Source organism: Canis lupus, chromosome 34 (genome assembly GCF_003254725.2).
Source record: "Canis lupus dingo isolate Sandy chromosome 34, ASM325472v2, whole genome shotgun sequence".
In the NCBI taxonomy this organism is placed as follows: Eukaryota; Metazoa; Chordata; class Mammalia; order Carnivora; family Canidae; genus Canis; species Canis lupus.
The window spans coordinates 13,892,191-13,908,700 of NC_064276.1; the positions used below are offsets into that span (position 1 = coordinate 13,892,191).

At 36.4% G+C, this 16,510-nt stretch overlaps 2 protein-coding genes and 1 long non-coding RNA gene across 5 annotated transcripts in view; 1 reads left to right on the plus strand and 2 right to left on the minus strand.

The window, feature by feature from the left end:
- LOC112662620 (uncharacterized) overlaps window positions 1-2,563 on the minus strand; it is a 46,804-nt gene extending 44,241 nt beyond the window's left edge. The window contains exons 1-2 of one of the 2 annotated variants that reach the window (XR_007408070.1): window positions 2,475-2,563; window positions 173-265 (exon numbers count right to left, since the gene is read on the minus strand). This is a non-coding gene — a long non-coding RNA (uncharacterized LOC112662620). The remainder of the gene's footprint in view (window positions 1-172; window positions 266-2,474) is intronic. The other variant, XR_003138698.3, reaches the window with a different exon arrangement.
- A 105-nt stretch (window positions 2,564-2,668) lies between these two features.
- TTC14 (tetratricopeptide repeat domain 14) lies at window positions 2,669-12,646 on the plus strand. Of its 2 annotated transcripts, XM_025451159.3 has the most exons (12): window positions 2,669-2,946; window positions 3,383-3,507; window positions 3,601-3,800; window positions 4,477-4,561; window positions 4,724-4,853; window positions 5,130-5,285; window positions 5,913-5,984; window positions 6,609-6,728; window positions 6,831-6,953; window positions 9,366-9,483; window positions 10,435-10,544; window positions 11,374-12,646. In XM_025451159.3, the coding sequence occupies exons 1-12, from the start codon at window positions 2,786-2,788 to the stop codon at window positions 12,281-12,283; spliced, it is 2,310 nt and encodes a 769-aa protein (XP_025306944.1). In that variant the 5' UTR covers window positions 2,669-2,785; the 3' UTR covers window positions 12,284-12,646. The 2 variants fall into 2 exon arrangements, 1 of the variants encoding a protein (XP_025306944.1); XR_003138697.3 differs by lacking the exon at window positions 11,374-12,646 and having other exon boundaries at window positions 9,366-10,000; window positions 10,435-10,545.
- Window positions 12,389-16,510, minus strand: part of CCDC39 (coiled-coil domain containing 39) — a 45,557-nt gene continuing 41,435 nt past the window's right edge. Inside the window, exon 20 of the mRNA XM_035710245.2 lies at window positions 12,389-16,069. Coding sequence (XP_035566138.2) covers window positions 15,913-16,069 — 157 coding nt within the window. The 3' untranslated portion in view covers window positions 12,389-15,912. The remainder of the gene's footprint in view (window positions 16,070-16,510) is intronic.

A 16,510-nucleotide genomic window follows, 5' to 3' on the forward strand; every position in this document is an offset into this window, starting at 1 on the left:
TTGCTTTTGCACATCTCTACTTCTTTAATTATATTGCTTCCTCCTCCTGGAAGGCACATACTTGCCTCCCCCTCTCCTCTCTTATCCCCATCAACTCCCACTACCTCATCCCCCAGGAAAAATAAGGGACCTAAGCAGACACTTAATAGGTATCCATAACAATAGTACTTACTATGTGCCACATTTCATCTTACGTCTAATCCTCTATTGGACTATGCACTGCTGAAGAATCAGAAGTTTTTTTTCATCTTTGTATCTCCAGGGCCTAGAGAGTATTTATTAAAAGACATACATATGTGTTTACTTAATCATGGAATTGGATATCACAGTAAAAATAGGCCCAGAATCCAGACACCAAAGATCTGTCTTGAATTCTTTATCCTCTCTTCCTTCCCATATAGTCACTTGATTATTCATACTGCTTAATCGGGAAAACTTATCAAAAAAGATTTTTAAGAGATTCTTTTAAAGGTCAAACCAGTCAACAAAAAATTAAAACAAAAAGTGAAAGAAAAGTGTTTTCTGTCTGCAACCACCTCGAGAAATCCTGTATGTGAGACTATTTTCTCCAAAATGAAATGCAAAACTAATCCCCTCACTTCCTCTCCTCACTCCCTCCAGTCCCATGTCAACCATCCTGTGCTCAGTCCCCTCCGAAGTCAAAGGATATCTATCCCAGCAGAAAACTAAGTCAAAACCATCTGTGACTATAAAAGGCTAATCCCATGCTGTGGGAGTACTTGGAAATTGAAGAATAAGGTTGCCTTTGGCATTTAACTACTATGACTGCCCAGCACCAATCAAAGATAGGACCCAGCCTGAGTTTTGATTACACCCGCTTAAAGTTTTGTGGAGTTTTGTCCTCCCCACCACTACCATGTATATAGCAAGCATTCGATAAATTTCTCTCTTGATGAACACTGCTTACCCTCTAAAAGCAGCTACTTTCTCCTGTTTTCATGGCCATACTATAGCAATTTTGGATACTGAAGACACAGGGTGGTTGGAGTTTACTCTCGTGTTAAAATTAGGAAAAACCACAGACACATCCCATAGTGACGAAGGCTGTGCTACTCAAGAATGGCTTCACAAGTTGGCCTTCTTAGACTAAAGACCACTGTCTGGCATCTGGGTCTCAGACACGAGGCTTCTCAGTCCGTCCAGAGATAATTAGACCCTTAATAACAGATCAACTCTACCTAAAAATCACGTAATTTACCAGAATGTCTATAGTTTGTTTTGGGGGCTTGGCTTTCAGTGACAGCACCCTCTTTCCTAATAACAGCCATTCTCTAGAGCTGTTATTAGCTTGACACAAATCAGTCTGTAACACTGAGTACACTTTCCTGATGTGCTCACAGAAGCTGGAAATGTATTATCTTTTAAACTTGCATTCTTCTTTGTTGCATCTTCTCAGGTCTCAGTAAACTATTTGACGGGACTTTTTTCACAAAATAGAGCTGAGGGATACACTATATCCTGGACTGGGCCTTCTATGCAGGTGGCCAGACAGTGAAAACACATAGCTGGAGAGGAGGAATAACTGCTACCACTTATTTTTGCTCTAGAGGGCTATACTAACCTATACATATTTAAGTATAGTGAAATAAAACTAAGCCATATTATCTTAAAATCAGAGGAAGTTAGGGCTGTATGTTAAATATACTTTTTCCAGCAATTGTGTCTGCAAAGATCTATTAAGACTGAGGTTGGAATCCTAACTTTAACCTTTTACCTGGTGGGTGACAGTGAGCAATTTATTGAGACCCTTGGGCCTGTTTCCTCAATCTCTAAAGTAAGAGTTTTACGAGTTAAAACAGTTAGGTTCTCAAATCAATAACTAAGGGCAGCCTGGGTGGCCCAGCGGTTTAGCGCCACCTTGGGCCTGGGGTTGTGACCTCGGGGACCTGGGATGGAGTCCCAGGTCGCGCTCCCTGCAGGGAGCCTGCTTCTCCCTCTGCCTGTGTCTCTGCCTCTCTCTCTCTCTGTATCTGTCATGAATAAATAAATTAAATCTTTTTAAAAAAAATAACTAAGGGAGGAGAAAAGCCCAAATCACAATTACCTTTGCAATTCAGGTGAATTATCCATAACTACATTATATAGACTTTAATGTACACAACACTACACAGTCAATCTTATGGGCACTAAGTTTTTAGAAGCCACTTTAAATAAAGAAATTAAAAAAAAACAATGCATACAGGCATATGTCCAGACATTAAAGCCATCCTGATTTTAAGCTAACCCTAAAAATCATTACAGTGAATGGAGTATGGATGGAGAACACAACTCCAGTGTTTAATGAGTGTCAGTCCCCTTTCTTTCTGGTTCTCACCCTGGCTCTGGTGCTTAGAAGCTCCTCACTAAATAGACGGATGAATTATTATTATTTAGCCTACATTAGAGCCCGGGTCATTTCAACGTAATAATAACGCCAGAGAAATTTTTTAAAAACACTTCTCGTACATCACTACCTCAGAGCCGGTAGGCAGCCCTCCAGCTCAGGAAATGCTTTAGCCCAGTGCTTCCGGTTTCCGTAGTCGCGCCCCATCTCGCGAGATCGCGGCACAGCTCCCCCCGCGCAGCTCCCGCGCTCCGCCGCCTAAGGCGAGCCTGGAGCACTTCCGGGAGCCGGTTGTGTTAAGGGTCTGCGATGTGTGCTTCCGGTGGCTTCCGGGCGGCTTCCTCAGCCCCCGGGACCGCCGAGCTGAAGTAGTGGGTGCGCGGGGAGGCGGGGCGGTGGGCCCGGCAGCCCACGCGTCGCGGGGTCCGGCAATCTCTAGCCATGGACCGGGACCTTCTGCGGCAGTCCCTGAACTACCACGGGCCGTCACTGCTCTCCCTGCTGCGGAGCGAGCAGCAGGACAACCCACACTTCCGGAGCCTCCTGGGGTCGGCGGCCGAGCCGGGCCGGGGTCCGCCGCCTCAGCAGCAGTTACAGGGCAGGTAGGGGGACGGCGGCGCCGCTGCGAGACGGGGGAGGGGACGCAGGTTGGGGGCCCCGCTGGCGCCGCCGGGTGGCGAGTGGAGAAGGCGCAGGGCCGCGGCCGCGAGCCGCGGAGGGTCTTCGCCCGGTGCGAGGGCGGGGGAGGATGAGGGCCGAACCTTTTCTGCGGTACTGCCTGAGGCGCTGAGTCGTTAGCCAACAGCCCTTGGGCTTCGTCATCGGGAGCTGCGGGACTGTCCTTTTTAACTTTCCTTGCCCTCCACCTCCATGATGGCGAATGACGGATTCCCTGATTAAAACTTTTTCTCAGAGGATGTACGGCCCGGAGCTTAGGATGGACGCGATTGGGCCCCGAGAGCCGTGAGCTTAAGCTTAGACCTACCTGGAAAGGTTTTGCCCGTAAACCAGTTTTCATAAATTTTGTTTCCTTTTAAGAAAAGAGAAGAGAGTTGACAACATCGAAATACAGAAATTCATTTCCAAAAAAGCAGATTTGCTTTTTGCACTTTCCTGGAAATCGGATGCGCCTGTAACTTCTGAAGTCAATGAAGACAACGAAGGTGAGTTTTATTAAAATATTTTGATTGCGCTTTGGGTTATTTCACTGCACCTGAGATGAAGCAAGGCGCAATTTTGTTTTGTTTTTGTTTCAGATGGTTATGCAGTCATGCCGCCGTTAGAGCAGTTCATGGAAATACCTAGTATGGACCGGAGAGAGCTGTTTTTCCGAGATATTGAGCGTGGTGATATAGTGATTGGAAGGATTAGTTCCATCCGGGAGTTTGGGTTTTTCATGGTGTTGATCTGTTTAGGCAGTGGCATCATAAGAGATATATCCCACTTAGAAATCACAGTAAGTTACTTTTCAGTTGTTTGTTTGCTTCTGTTTTTGGTAGGAGTCCTCTCAATGCAAGAATTAGGTCTTTGCATCCACTTGGGCTTAGGTGTACCCTGCTGACATAGTTTTGAGAAATAAATATTAACTGCAGAAAAATAAAGAACTTTTTAAAAAATTACTAGTGGTGATAAACTTACATAGTTTCCTCCTTTATTTCTGGTTTTGTGGGGTTTGCTTGGTCCCTTTGGTTGGCGGGGATAGAGTCATATTTTAAATGCTCAGAGATACCAGTGGATATGGTGAGATTGGTATTGCAGGCTTATTTCTTCTAGCTGCACGTGTTCTTATTTAGTGTTTGGAGTTAGATACCTGCATGTGGATAATTTAGAAACAAATTCCTTATTTTTATATTTACAACAGTTAAATATAAATGATTTCTTCATGTACATTATATAAAAAGATACTTTGCCCAAGATGAATTGTCTTGAATTTGAAATAGTGTGTTAATTTAAAAGGTTTGGTATTTGAGTTGCTTATAATTAAAATCCTTGTTTAAATTTAGATTTTAAAGGGCTCGTTTTTAACATTCATGTCAACTGTTAGCAGATTATACTGAACAAGTAAGGTAAAAAAATGTTACTTCTCACGAAAGAATGGAATGTGTGGTGTCTTAAAATACTTCTCATTGCAGGCTCTTTGTCCGTTAAGAGATGTACCTTCTCACAGTAACCACGGGGATCCTTTATCATATTACCAAACTGGTGACATTATTCGAGGTGATCAGTTTCATCATACTGATAAAAAAAAAGTAACAGTTGTCAGATTTTTGTTTATATTAATTTTGGAAATTAGCTAATGAGAATAGTGTTTGGATTTATGTATTTTCATGTTAGTTTGCATTTTCTTTTTAATCAGCTTAGTTTCCTTATTTTTTTAAGCTGGAATCAAAGATATTGACAGATACCATGAAAAGCTTGCAGTGTCTCTATATAGCTCATCTCTTCCACCACATCTATCTGGTATTAAATTGGGTGTAATTAGTTCTGAAGAGCTTCCTTTATACTACAGGTAATCCATCTACATTATTTAAAGAAGTTAATTGTAAACAGTTTCTTGATTTAAAAAATAGCAAATTGTGTCCAAATTATGATGAGGTAGAAAATTAATTTCTCTTATTTCAAAATATGCTCGTTTTATTTTTATAGCCCTTAAGTAAAAGAAACCAAAATAATATTACCACACCTTCATGTATAAAAATGATGAGTATTTCTTTAATAGAAATGGGATATGCTAATTACATTAAGTCATTTTTATACTTTTTTTTTTTTTTTTTTTTTTTTTAAGGAGAAGTGTTGAACTAAATAGCAATTCTTTGGAATCCTATGAAAATATCATGCAGAGTTCCTTGGGATTTGTTAATCCCGGAGTAGTTGAACTCCTTCTAGGAAAACTAGGAATAGATGAATCTAATCCACCATCTTTAATGAGAGGCCTACAAAGGTATAGTAAATTTACTGTTATTAAGTGGTGAGGTAAATGGTGCTGAGCTTAAAAGCTATGTAACCGAGGGACATATTTGACTGTTCTAAGCCTGGTGGCAGCAGTATGCCAAAGTGAATGAACTAGGTGATCCCCATTTCCTTCTGTAATGGAGTCTCTTGTGATTATATGTATAGAGAAAGACACAGAAAGCTTCTAAGAATTTTATGTTAGAAATACTGTTTAACAATAATTCTTGGCATTTTAAGAATTTTTTTTTTTGTAAGAGAGGGATATAAACATTAACAGAAAAAAACTGTGGGTTGATGGAGGGAAGGTTGGTGGAGGATGGGCTAAATGGGTGATAGGTATTAAAGAGGGCACTTGTGTTAGGACACTTGTGTTGAGTACTGCCTATTATACGTCAGTGATGAATCACTAAATTCTACTCCTGAAACTGATATTCCACTATATGTTACCTAACTATATCTTAAATAAAAACTTGAAAAAAAATATTCTTTTGTAGATGGAATATAAATTTCTTACCTGGGATTTACTTTTTCAGTGTTGAATTTTTATCTGTCAGAGTGAAGTATTATTACCCCCCCCAAAAAACTATATAGTTTGACTTTTATTTTCTTTGAATAGCAAAAACTTCTCTGAAGATGATTTTGCTTCTGCATTAAGAAAGAAACAGTCTGCATCTTGGGCTTTAAAATGGTATGAAAATTTGTCTTTCAACAATTGCATTATCTAGTCTAAAGGTTAGGATAAGGCAAGCGTTAAGTCATTCTTTGGTCTTTCGTCATTCTTAAGACCAAATTGTTTATAAAGAAATTAAAATGATGCGTTTTGTAGCATTTTTATAGGAGTAAATGATGTTATGTTGTAAACTTAACAGACTTGTTTTAACCAACATTTTCCATGCTTTTCAAAAGGAATTAGTATATTGATATATGGATTTCATAAATATTTGTTACAGAATTATCCAAAGGCAGTATTACTTCCTAGGTATATTGAGATTATTGAAGACTAAATATTAGTCACATTAGATATGTTTTAAAAATTTATCCATGCTAGGGGAGCCTGGGTGGTTCAGTGGTTGAGCATTTGCCTTTGGCTCAGGTCATGATCCTGGGTTCCTAGGATCGAGTTCCGCATCAGACTCCCCACAGGGAGCCTGCTTCTACTGCCTGTGTCTCTGCCTATGTCTCTGCCCCTCTCTCTCTCTGTCTCTCATGAATGAATAAATAAAATCTGTAACAATAACAAAAAATTTGTCCATGCTGACATTCTATCTGGATATTCTGAGAAGTGCATGATGCTTTCTAAATGTCTTTTTAGTGTGAAGATTGGAGTTGATTATTTTAAGGTTGGACGCCATGTAGATGCTATGAATGAATACAATAAGGCTCTGGAAATAGACAAACAAAATGTGGAAGCTTTGGTAGCTCGTGGAGCATTGTAAGTGAATCTTGCTTTTAAGGAATATTGATAAGGTAAATGTGTACAAGATTTATGAATTGCTCACAAGATAAATTCTTCTAATTTATTTCATATCTCTAGATATGCAACAAAAGGAAGTCTGAACAAAGCAATAGAAGATTTTGAGCTTGCATTGGAAAACTGTCCAACTCATAGGAATGCAAGAAAATACCTCTGCCAGACACTTGTAGAAAGAGGAGGGCAGTAAGTATCAGATTTTGTTTAAAATTAGAGATCTAATATTCAACCACCTACTATAAATAAAATCTTGAACTTAAGAAAATAGCATCTTTAACTCAATTCAAAACACTCTTAGTTTCAATTTTGGTTGAAATTGTTCTTTAAATATAGTCCTCTTTAAGCTTTTAGGGTTTTTTGGGTTTTTTTTTTCCCCCTTAGTACTGAGGTTCTTTATGATTGGAAGTTGAAGATATTTTAGTGTCTTGAGTTCATTGTTCTGAACATCTATTCTCGTTACATAGAAATATAAATGTAAGGGTCCAAGAAATTAAGTATTTTTTTCCTGGATGTACACAAGAAGTTTTTGTTTTGATAAAGAGGAATTTGATGTCTAATTCTTCATTCTAGTAGCTTAATGCCAGAAATATGAATTGGGAGTTCTATAGTTGTGAATATTTTGCTGTTACATATTAAGCTTATTACTCTGCTCTGTGCAGTAAAATCCACAAATGCAGATTAAATGGAAGAGTAAATCATTAAGAACAAACCCTGCAACTTATGTTACTATCCTGAGATGCGGGCATAATACCTGTCATAGTAGTTGTATCATAAATACTTAATGATTAACAGGCTAGTCTAATGTATAAAGTATTGTGAAAAAACAGTATTCCTATATAAATGATTTTTAGTAATGGCTTGCTCTAATAATTAAAACCAATTTATAACAATAGCATCTTTATGCAACTAATTCTTTAAATAGAATTATCATTTTTTTTCATAAATCTGCGTAATTATTCCAGTTTGTATGATCATTCCGGAATTCCAAATTAAGGAGTTTTGCAAAATTTGTTTTTAACTCAAGAACTTCTGTTTAGACCCAAGTAACTGGTGCAACTTTTTACTTTCTCACTAAGTAGATAGTTACTAAGATATGGCTGTCTTACTACCCACATACTGGTGTCTTCTGGCTGAGTGGATGGCAACATCATCTATATGTTATCCAAGCTAGAAATGTTTTTTGGTTTTTTTGTTTGTTTTTAAGATTTATTTATTTGACAGCGCACGTGTGCACAAGCAGGGGAAGTGGAAGAGGGAGAAGCAGGCTCCCCACTGAGCAGGGAGCCGGATGTGGGGTTCTGTCCCAGGACTCTGGGATCACAACCTGAGCAGAACGCAGACTGTCAACCAACCCGCCACCCAGGCCCCCCCAAGCTAGAAATGTTGATAGCCTTCAGTGGATCCCTTACTGCCTATATCCAGTCTGACAGAAAAGTGATCCCATTGAAGCCATTGGGTTTTTGTGGGGTTGTGTCTTTTTTTCATGTTTGACCTTTTTTTTTTTTCTACTTTCAAAAAACAAAATATTTTACAAATCTTTTTCTGCTCTGTATCCAGACTTCCTCATTCTGATTTTTCATAGCATAGACATTAATGAGTTTCATCTAATAATTCCAGCCAGTTGTGATATACACGTATCTGTTGGTATTTCCAACCTTGTCCATAAATTTTCTGGGAAAATTTTCTGTAGAAAGGATAATTATTCATAAACTATAGGAGAAACTTGGGATGCCTGGATGGCTCAGCAGTTGAGCATCTGCCTTTTCTGCTCAGGGCGTGATCCCGGGATCTAGGATCAAGTCCTGCATCAGGCTCCTTGCAAGGAACCTGCTTCTCCCTCTGCCTGTGTCTCTGCCTCTCTCTCTGTGTCTCTCATGAATAAATAAAATCTTAAAAAAAATACATATATATAGGAGAAGCCAATCTGTAATTCTGTGCTCAAGCTCAAGATTATACTAAATTTAGAGAAGATATTGGCTAGCCATGTTTTCATGTATCATACTAAAATCCCAATACTGGACATACAATATGGCTATAGTTGCCAAAAATGAATTCATACTTTTTTGTTGTTTTTGTATTTAATTGAGACATAATTGACATAAAACAGATGGAGATGTACAACATAATGATTTGGTGTATGTTTATATTGCAAAATGATTTCCACAACATTTGGTTAACGTCCATCATCAGTTACAGTTTTTCTTGTGCAAAATTTTAAGATCTATTCTCTTAGCCATATTCAGATATGCAGTACAGTATTACTATAATCACCATGCTGTACATTACATGTTTAGGACTTAGACCTTTTAACTGGAAGATTGTACATTTTGACCACTGTCACCCATTTTGCCAGCACCCTCCCAACCCCACACGACTACCAATCTGTTCTCTGTACATGTGAGTTTATAGTTTTTGTTTTGTGTTGTCTTTTTACCAGAGAAATAGCATTAATAAGCACATGATTTAGGTACTGCTCAATTTGGAAAATGTTGCCAAACATGGTTTTTCTCTAATAAGTTCTCATAAGCATCTGAACCATATGCATATTTGAGGATTTTTTTTTTGTTTTTATGAAAACAAAAAATGTTTCAAATTTAGGTTGGAAGAAGAAGAAAAGTTTTTAAATGCTGAAAGTTACTACAAGAAAGCTTTGGCTTTGGATGAGACTTTTAAAGAGGCAGAGGATGCTTTGCAGAAGCTTCATAAATATATGCAGGTGATTCTTTATTTCCTCTTAGAAATTTAGTGATGTTTGAAACTGATGCTAAAACTTAACTTTCTTATAGGGAATACTATTCTAGATTACTTAGTCAAGGCATTATGAAAACTGTCTTTAGACAGTTTTTAGATACAGCTTTTCCTAATTGGGTTTGACATCACGTCATAGTGCCTTTTCTTTTTTGTTGGTACTCAGAAGTAAAAATAGTTCTATGAGAAAATTCCTACTGCCTACATGTGGTATGTGATTTTGAGAAATGTCCTTATAGTGAGCTTTCCTGGTGGTTACAAATTCAGTGTTGGTATAATTGAGCTAATTATAAAAACCTCTGAGAAATATTTTAAACTGCCTTTTCCTGTAATACTGATGATGATGTTTTCTCATGCATTTTCTTCTGAATTGGACCATTGCTGCTGTGTCTGTGACATCTGGTGCTGCTCATCCCCATCCTCAAACTGGAAAATGATTTCTTACGTAATCATGCATCCAACTGGGCTGTGCTATTTTTTAAATGGTTTGTATTTGAACATGGTGATTCCTCCCTCAACTCACCTTAATGGAATTTATTTGAATTTTATTTATAAAATTTGTGTCCTGTCTAAATTTTTCAATTTTTTAAAAAATAATTTTTCATGTATTTTGTTATGTATTTTATTTTTTCCCCTCTCCTGCACTCTGGGTCATGGGTACCAATGCAATGGCTTCCCCTTTTTTCATGGAATACCAACTGCAATATGGTCCTCAATGCTCTTCTGGCTATTCCAATGATTAATGCCAAACACTTGTATGATTAATTTTTACATGTTAAAAATACTTAATGCTGGATATGTGGTGATTTGGGTATACCCTGTTTGGTTTCTGGTTGGGGGGGTGGTCTTTTGAAAACTGGGTTTTATATATTCTGCTGTTTTTAACGTGTGGTTTTTTCCGATATCTGGGTTCTAAAAGAAATCTTTGGAATTAAGAGAAAAACAAGCTGAAAAGGAAGAAAAGCAGAAAACAAAGAAAATAGAAACAAGTGCAGAAAAGTTGCGTAAGCTCTTAAAAGAGGAGAAAAGGTAAACTATAATATTCAGTATATTTTAACTTAAAGCAACTACTGAGTTGAACCAAAGTGCCATGTGGAGGTAAAGTAAGTAAAAAAAAAAAAAATATATATATATATATATATATATATTTATATAATCATAATCAGTGGTACTTTGTAAGTATGTGTACTACAAATTTTTCTTTAAAAGAAATTAAGTGGAATCTAAAGATAGAATTCAAAAACAAAGATCTTAGAATTAAAATATATAATTGTTTTAATTATCTATATTTTAGAGAGAAGTGTTTTAGAATTGGAGCAGTGGTTCTCAACTGGGGGGTGGCTTTGTTCCCCCAAGGACATTTTTGGTCATCATAACTGATGGAGTAGTACTAACATCTAGTGGGTAGAGGTCAGAGATGCTGCAGAATATCCTACAGTGATATTGTAGGATACTCCCCTATTGTCATACTCCCCTATTGTAAAGAATTATTCAGGTGAAAATGTCAGTAGTGCTGATGAGGAGAAACTATATATTAGAAGTAGCCAGATATAAAACTTCATTTTTCTCCTTTATGTGTTTAGATGGGCTTAAGTTTTTTAGTGTTGGAAATGTGACTGTGTCTCCAGAAATGATGGACTTGCTTTCAATGACAACTGTCTACACAGTATTTTTTCCCAAAAGTCATGCCTGGTGGTAGAATTGAATATTGTAGCTAACTAAGATTATTATAGCAATTGCTTATCTAAAAACAGGTTTTATGAAACCTTTCAAGAGAACAAAATAGAACTAAGAACTTTATAGATAATCAAGAAATGTTTTTGTACTTAACATATTTGATGGAATAACTATTTTTTAGGCTAAAGAAGAAAAGAAGAAAATCAACTTCTTCCTCTTCAAGTGTTTCTTCTGCTGATGAATCTGATTCTTCTTCATCAACTTCTTCCTCTTCTGGTCACAAAAAGCATAAGAAACATAAGAAGAACCGTTCAGAGTCTTCTCGAAGTTCCAAAAGGCATTTAACTAAGGCCTCCTCAAGTCAGATAGATCAGAGTAGGAAAGATGAGTCCTTCCTAGTTCCATCCAATACTTTAGCATCTTTTCTTAACCAAAAACAAGAAGTGGAAAAACTATTGGAAAAGCAGGACAGGTTCCCATATCAAAAAAAACAGGTAAAAGAGAAAGATAGATGCTCTCTCTCTTCATCTTCAGTTGAAATTCCGGATGATTTTGGAGGTAGGTCTGAAGATCCAAGAGATTTTTACGCTCAGGCAAGTAGTAGCAAAACAGAAAAACCATATAAATCAGAAAAACATTTCTCCAGTAGAAGAGATTCCTCGGATTCCTTTTATAGGAATTCAGAGGACAAAGTAAAAATTTATGGTTATAGAAGATTTGAAAAAAATACAGAGGGAAAAAAAGAGCACCATAGGAGGTGGGAGCCAGGTTCTGCGAGGCGTTCCACTTCACCAGCAAGCTCAGACTACTCTTGTAAGTCAGTTGAAAAATCTAAAAAATACACTTATTCTGGATCACGTGATTTCAGTAGACATGAGCAAAGATATCAGTTAAATAAAAATCAAGGAGAATATGAAACAGAGGTTAATTATGAAGAGGACATTAAAACAGAGGTTCCAGAAACAGATGGACTAAATAGCAAAGAGCAGTCAGCAAGTGGAGTTAAAAAAAATTTACCTCAAAATTTACTCAATATATTTAATCAGATAGCTGCATTTGAGAAAGAAAAAGGAAATAAGCCAAAAAATTAATACGTTGGAGAATCCGCACCATTACAAAAAAGGCCATTAACTGAAAGTTTGGGTCTTCTAGTCCAGTGCAGAATCTCTGCTCCTAAAGCTATATTATTTGTAGAGATTGCAGAAAGCAGATGCTTTTTAGCTATTCTCAAAGTATATTTGTTTCAATCATGGGTCTCCTAACAGCTTGATTTTTTTTTTTTTTTTAGGCTTTTCATGTGTATGTTTCTGTATAGTATTTCTTACTGTGATGATCTAAACTTCACCTAAAAATAATTCTCAAAGTATTGCTTCCTCACTGTATTATAGTGTATGAGAATCCCTTGGGTCCACTTTATCGTGCTGCTTGAGAGAAAATTAAATTTGTTCATTGAACACTTGGATTGTTTTCTTTAAAAATTATTTCATTGTCTTTTCTGTTAAATTGTCTTTCCCCTCAGCTTTTGAAAGGGATATACAGTAGTTGATTGTTCCTTGCATACTGTTTTATATTGATTATTCATTTAAATACCAAATTTTTTTGTTACTTATAAGATTTATATAGTTACCGGTCTTTCCTAATTGACCTCTAAAACCTGATTTAATTAAAAATGGTTCGTGCTCCAGCTTAACAAGTACCTTAGGAATAAAGCCATGAAAGTTGAATAGGGGCCCATTTTGCTTATTTCTCTCTCTCCCCTTTTTTTAGACCTATTGTTAGCAGTATAGCCCTAAGAAATTTCTTAACTTTAAATATTGGCAAGACCCTTAGAGACTATATATTCCAGGCAAGAAAAGATCAGAATAAAAAAGAATCCTCTTAGCAAAAACACCAGTGGCAGGAGGATCACTGTAAATATGGTTTTCCCCTAAAGGGAAAAAAATTGGGTAACTGTCCTAGTATTACATATGTCCAGTTGGGAGGTGCTTGCATGTTTTTAACTACCTAGAGCTGGCCTGCATTTCTTTTCTTAATATTCTCTCCTGATGCTTCCCTTGATGCCTCCTTTCTTAGGGCCTGAATAAATGACAAGGCCAACAAAGCCTGGTTTTACTCAATAAATTCCAGCAACTAGAGCTGAAGCAGTGACTTAGATCATAAAAATCCTCCCAAATTTAAAAACAGAAGGTGTTGATTTATAATGGTCTTTAGTTTAGAATCTTTCCATTTCCATTTACTGTAAATGACAACAGGCTTTTAATGCTGCCTCTAAATCCTTCTATCTGGGTATGTCCTGTTTGTGCTTAAGGCCTTCAGGCTTCAGTGTTGGGAGCCTAGTGAAAAAACTAAAGATTGTTTTGCAATGGAACAGAAAGAAACTGGTCAAAAACCATGGGTAATAGCAGTAGAAAGGTCACTTAGTCGTTCATCTTTGTACCAAGAAACTCCTCTTAAAAGAGTCCTTGGTTCTTTCTGTGTATTAGTAGTTCCTGTATCATCCATACATAGTCCTAGAGCATGGTTTTTGTAAACAGTGAAAAGTACCCTTGACATAGTCTTTGACCTTTAGGAATTGCTGGTATATCTTCAGTATTTTACATATACCAATTTATGTACTAAAATCTCTGAGCACAAAAAAAATATATATATATATCTCTGAGCATCATTATCAACCAGCACTATCATTTTCCAAGGTGTCTTTGTGGGGTTTTTTTTTTTTTTTTCCTCTCTTTGTGGCTTAATGTTACATTCAGGTACCAAAAAGTTAGGATAGTACCTTATACAGCTCGGCCTGAATTTAGGAATTCCGTCTTCCCTAAGTTTCTTGCCTGGGACATATATTAAGCAGAGTATACAAACCAGTTTCTAAGGAGGTATTCAGGAAACCCATCACAGCCAAAAAATATTGGGGATTTACTTACCAAGAATTGTTAGTAATTATCTTTAGCAGGCTTTTTTCCTTATTATGTCTATAGTTTTTACACACCCAGACTGTGTCTTGACTTTCGTAAGTTTCTAAGATAATACGTGGATGTTAAGATAACTCTCCACATTTGGAGATAATGGGGTTGAGCCCTGTGTCTCCATTTAGCATTATTATACATCTGAGATTGGAACAGTTTATTTATTTAATAGAGTTAAATACAGACTTGTATGCTGGCCTAGAACCTAACCATTCCACAAATATTGTGCTAGCCTTTGAGTAGTGACTCAATAATAGGTAGACGTTATTGTGCAGCTCCTATGTCAGGCTCTGTATACCTTGTATATATTTGGTTATTGGTATAGGTACTGTCTCAGTATAAAATTAGGAGAAAAGCATAGAGAAGCAACTTTCCCAAGGTCATAGAGCTAGTCAGACAATCCCTGACTCCATAGAACACCGTGTGTAATATTGAATTGCAAGTTCCAAGTAATTTACAAATAAAGGGCAGAGAATAAGAACCTTAGTGAACATACAAAGTGACCATAAAATTAATCATTTTTTTAGATTTTCTATCATGCATTTAAAGCTATGCTTTACAAAAAAAGTATCTTACTGAACTTGGCTATAACATTTGCTGGCTATTTTAAAAAACAATAAATATTTATGATCAGGAAAAACAAGTTTACTCCACTACTACATTTCAGAAGGAACTGTAAATGACACTTCTACACAATGACAACTGTTGATACAATTACTTTCAAGGTTTGAAGGAGATATACAGTTAAGTACATAGATTGTGATACATTTATTTAAAAGTTTTATAACATAATCATATTCCACACTGTATTCCAAGAGTTGAAAATGTTGGGCATATGTTCTATAATAACGTATTTAAGATAGTAACTTTTTAAATCTGGTGGTCTTCCTCCACTATAAATTTATGGAATTCCTATTGCAAATCAAATCACACCTAGCTGTTTACTAAATCAGAAAATCTTGGGCGGGGGAAGTCTTAAAAATACATTCTTTATACTTGGTTGTATCTTGAAAACAAAATATTTAGTGTGTTTGACTTCTTTCAAGATCAGAATTGAGTAATTCCTAGAAATTTAAGCTGCAATTTTATTGATTGCAGTGCTCTTTCCTATTTTCTTGGGTGGGGGAGAATAAATGCTATTTTTTGGTTAAATATTTTTTGGGTTAGTTTTAGAATCCTACCAAAAGAATAATAGACTTCTCCCCCAGAAGTCCAAGAGACATGTTTCTTTGACTAAAGCAAACCTAATTTTAGGATTTTCTAGGGTAAATGAGAATTTTAGTGTTGTAAACTATTCACAGGACAATGAATCTTTAGAAATTTCCTGAAAGATTGTGTTACCTTAGAACTGAGTGAGGTTTCATGGCTAGCATGAGATGCTGTAGCAAACTATTTTCTAATCTAACAAACATCAAAATAACAGTGAAAAACATTTTCTCTATGCTTGTAGAACATAGAATCTGAAGAATCTATTACTGCTTTTCTTCTCTGAAGAAAACAGTATGGCAAAAGCTAAGAAAATTAAACATTTCTTTGGCTTATTTGGACCTAAATTGCTTGACTTTTTTAAACTCCGTTTTCACATTTTCCACTAGGTTAAAACTTTTGTCTAGTTATTGCGTATTTCTGACACAATTTCAAGGGGCGTCTCTTTGATGTCACTACACAGCACCCACAAGCATAGGGTGGAATTCACTATTTTAAAAGTAAGATTTTTGTTCTTGTATTTACAACTTCTACAAAAGGGATTAAAATGTTTATTTGCTGCCCTTCTTGTTTTTACCATTACTGGGGATAGTGGTAGCACTTGCTGGCCTGGAAATGTTACCAGTCACTGAAGAGGAGGCTGGAAAGTTCAGCTCTAATACTTTAATTGAAGTCTGAGAGGCAACACTTGTGGTACTCCTGGATGACCTGCAGGAAAAGGAAAAACACTATTTTAAATTTAACTCAAAATTTGTATTAGTAGAGACCCCCTCGCTAATGGCAAAAACAAACAAAAAACAAACAAAACCCACAGGGAATTAAAGAGATCAAAAAGTATATTCTATTAATAGTACTAAATTTGTAAATCATAACCATTAAGTCAAAAAATTAGTTCAGAGAAAAAAGGTAATACAGTTTCAAACTAGTTCAAATATATTTATGAGAAAAATATTTTCAACTATAATTTAGAAGTGGAATCCTTAAGCATGTAAAAGGTTTTGCAAAAAATTAAGCATAAAAGATTTTTTAAAAGGGGACCATGGGAATCGGTGCTGGCAAGAATGACTACAATAACAGGTTATGTAATCTAAGCTCAGGAAAAGAAAATGAGGCCTATTGACAGGATAAAGTGATGAGGTTATTTGAAAA

Excerpts from the sequence above, each read along its gene's own strand:
- TTC14 (XM_025451159.3), top strand. The coding sequence starts at position 2,786 with ATGGACCGGGACCTTCTGCGGCAGTCCCTGAACTACCACGGGCCGTCA. Across the intron at positions 5,985-6,608 it reads GCATCTTGGGCTTTAAAATG|TGTGAAGATTGGAGTTGATT; the intron begins GTATGAAAATTT and ends ATGTCTTTTTAG. Across the intron at positions 10,545-11,373 it reads CTCTTAAAAGAGGAGAAAAG|GCTAAAGAAGAAAAGAAGAA; the intron begins GTAAACTATAAT and ends ACTATTTTTTAG.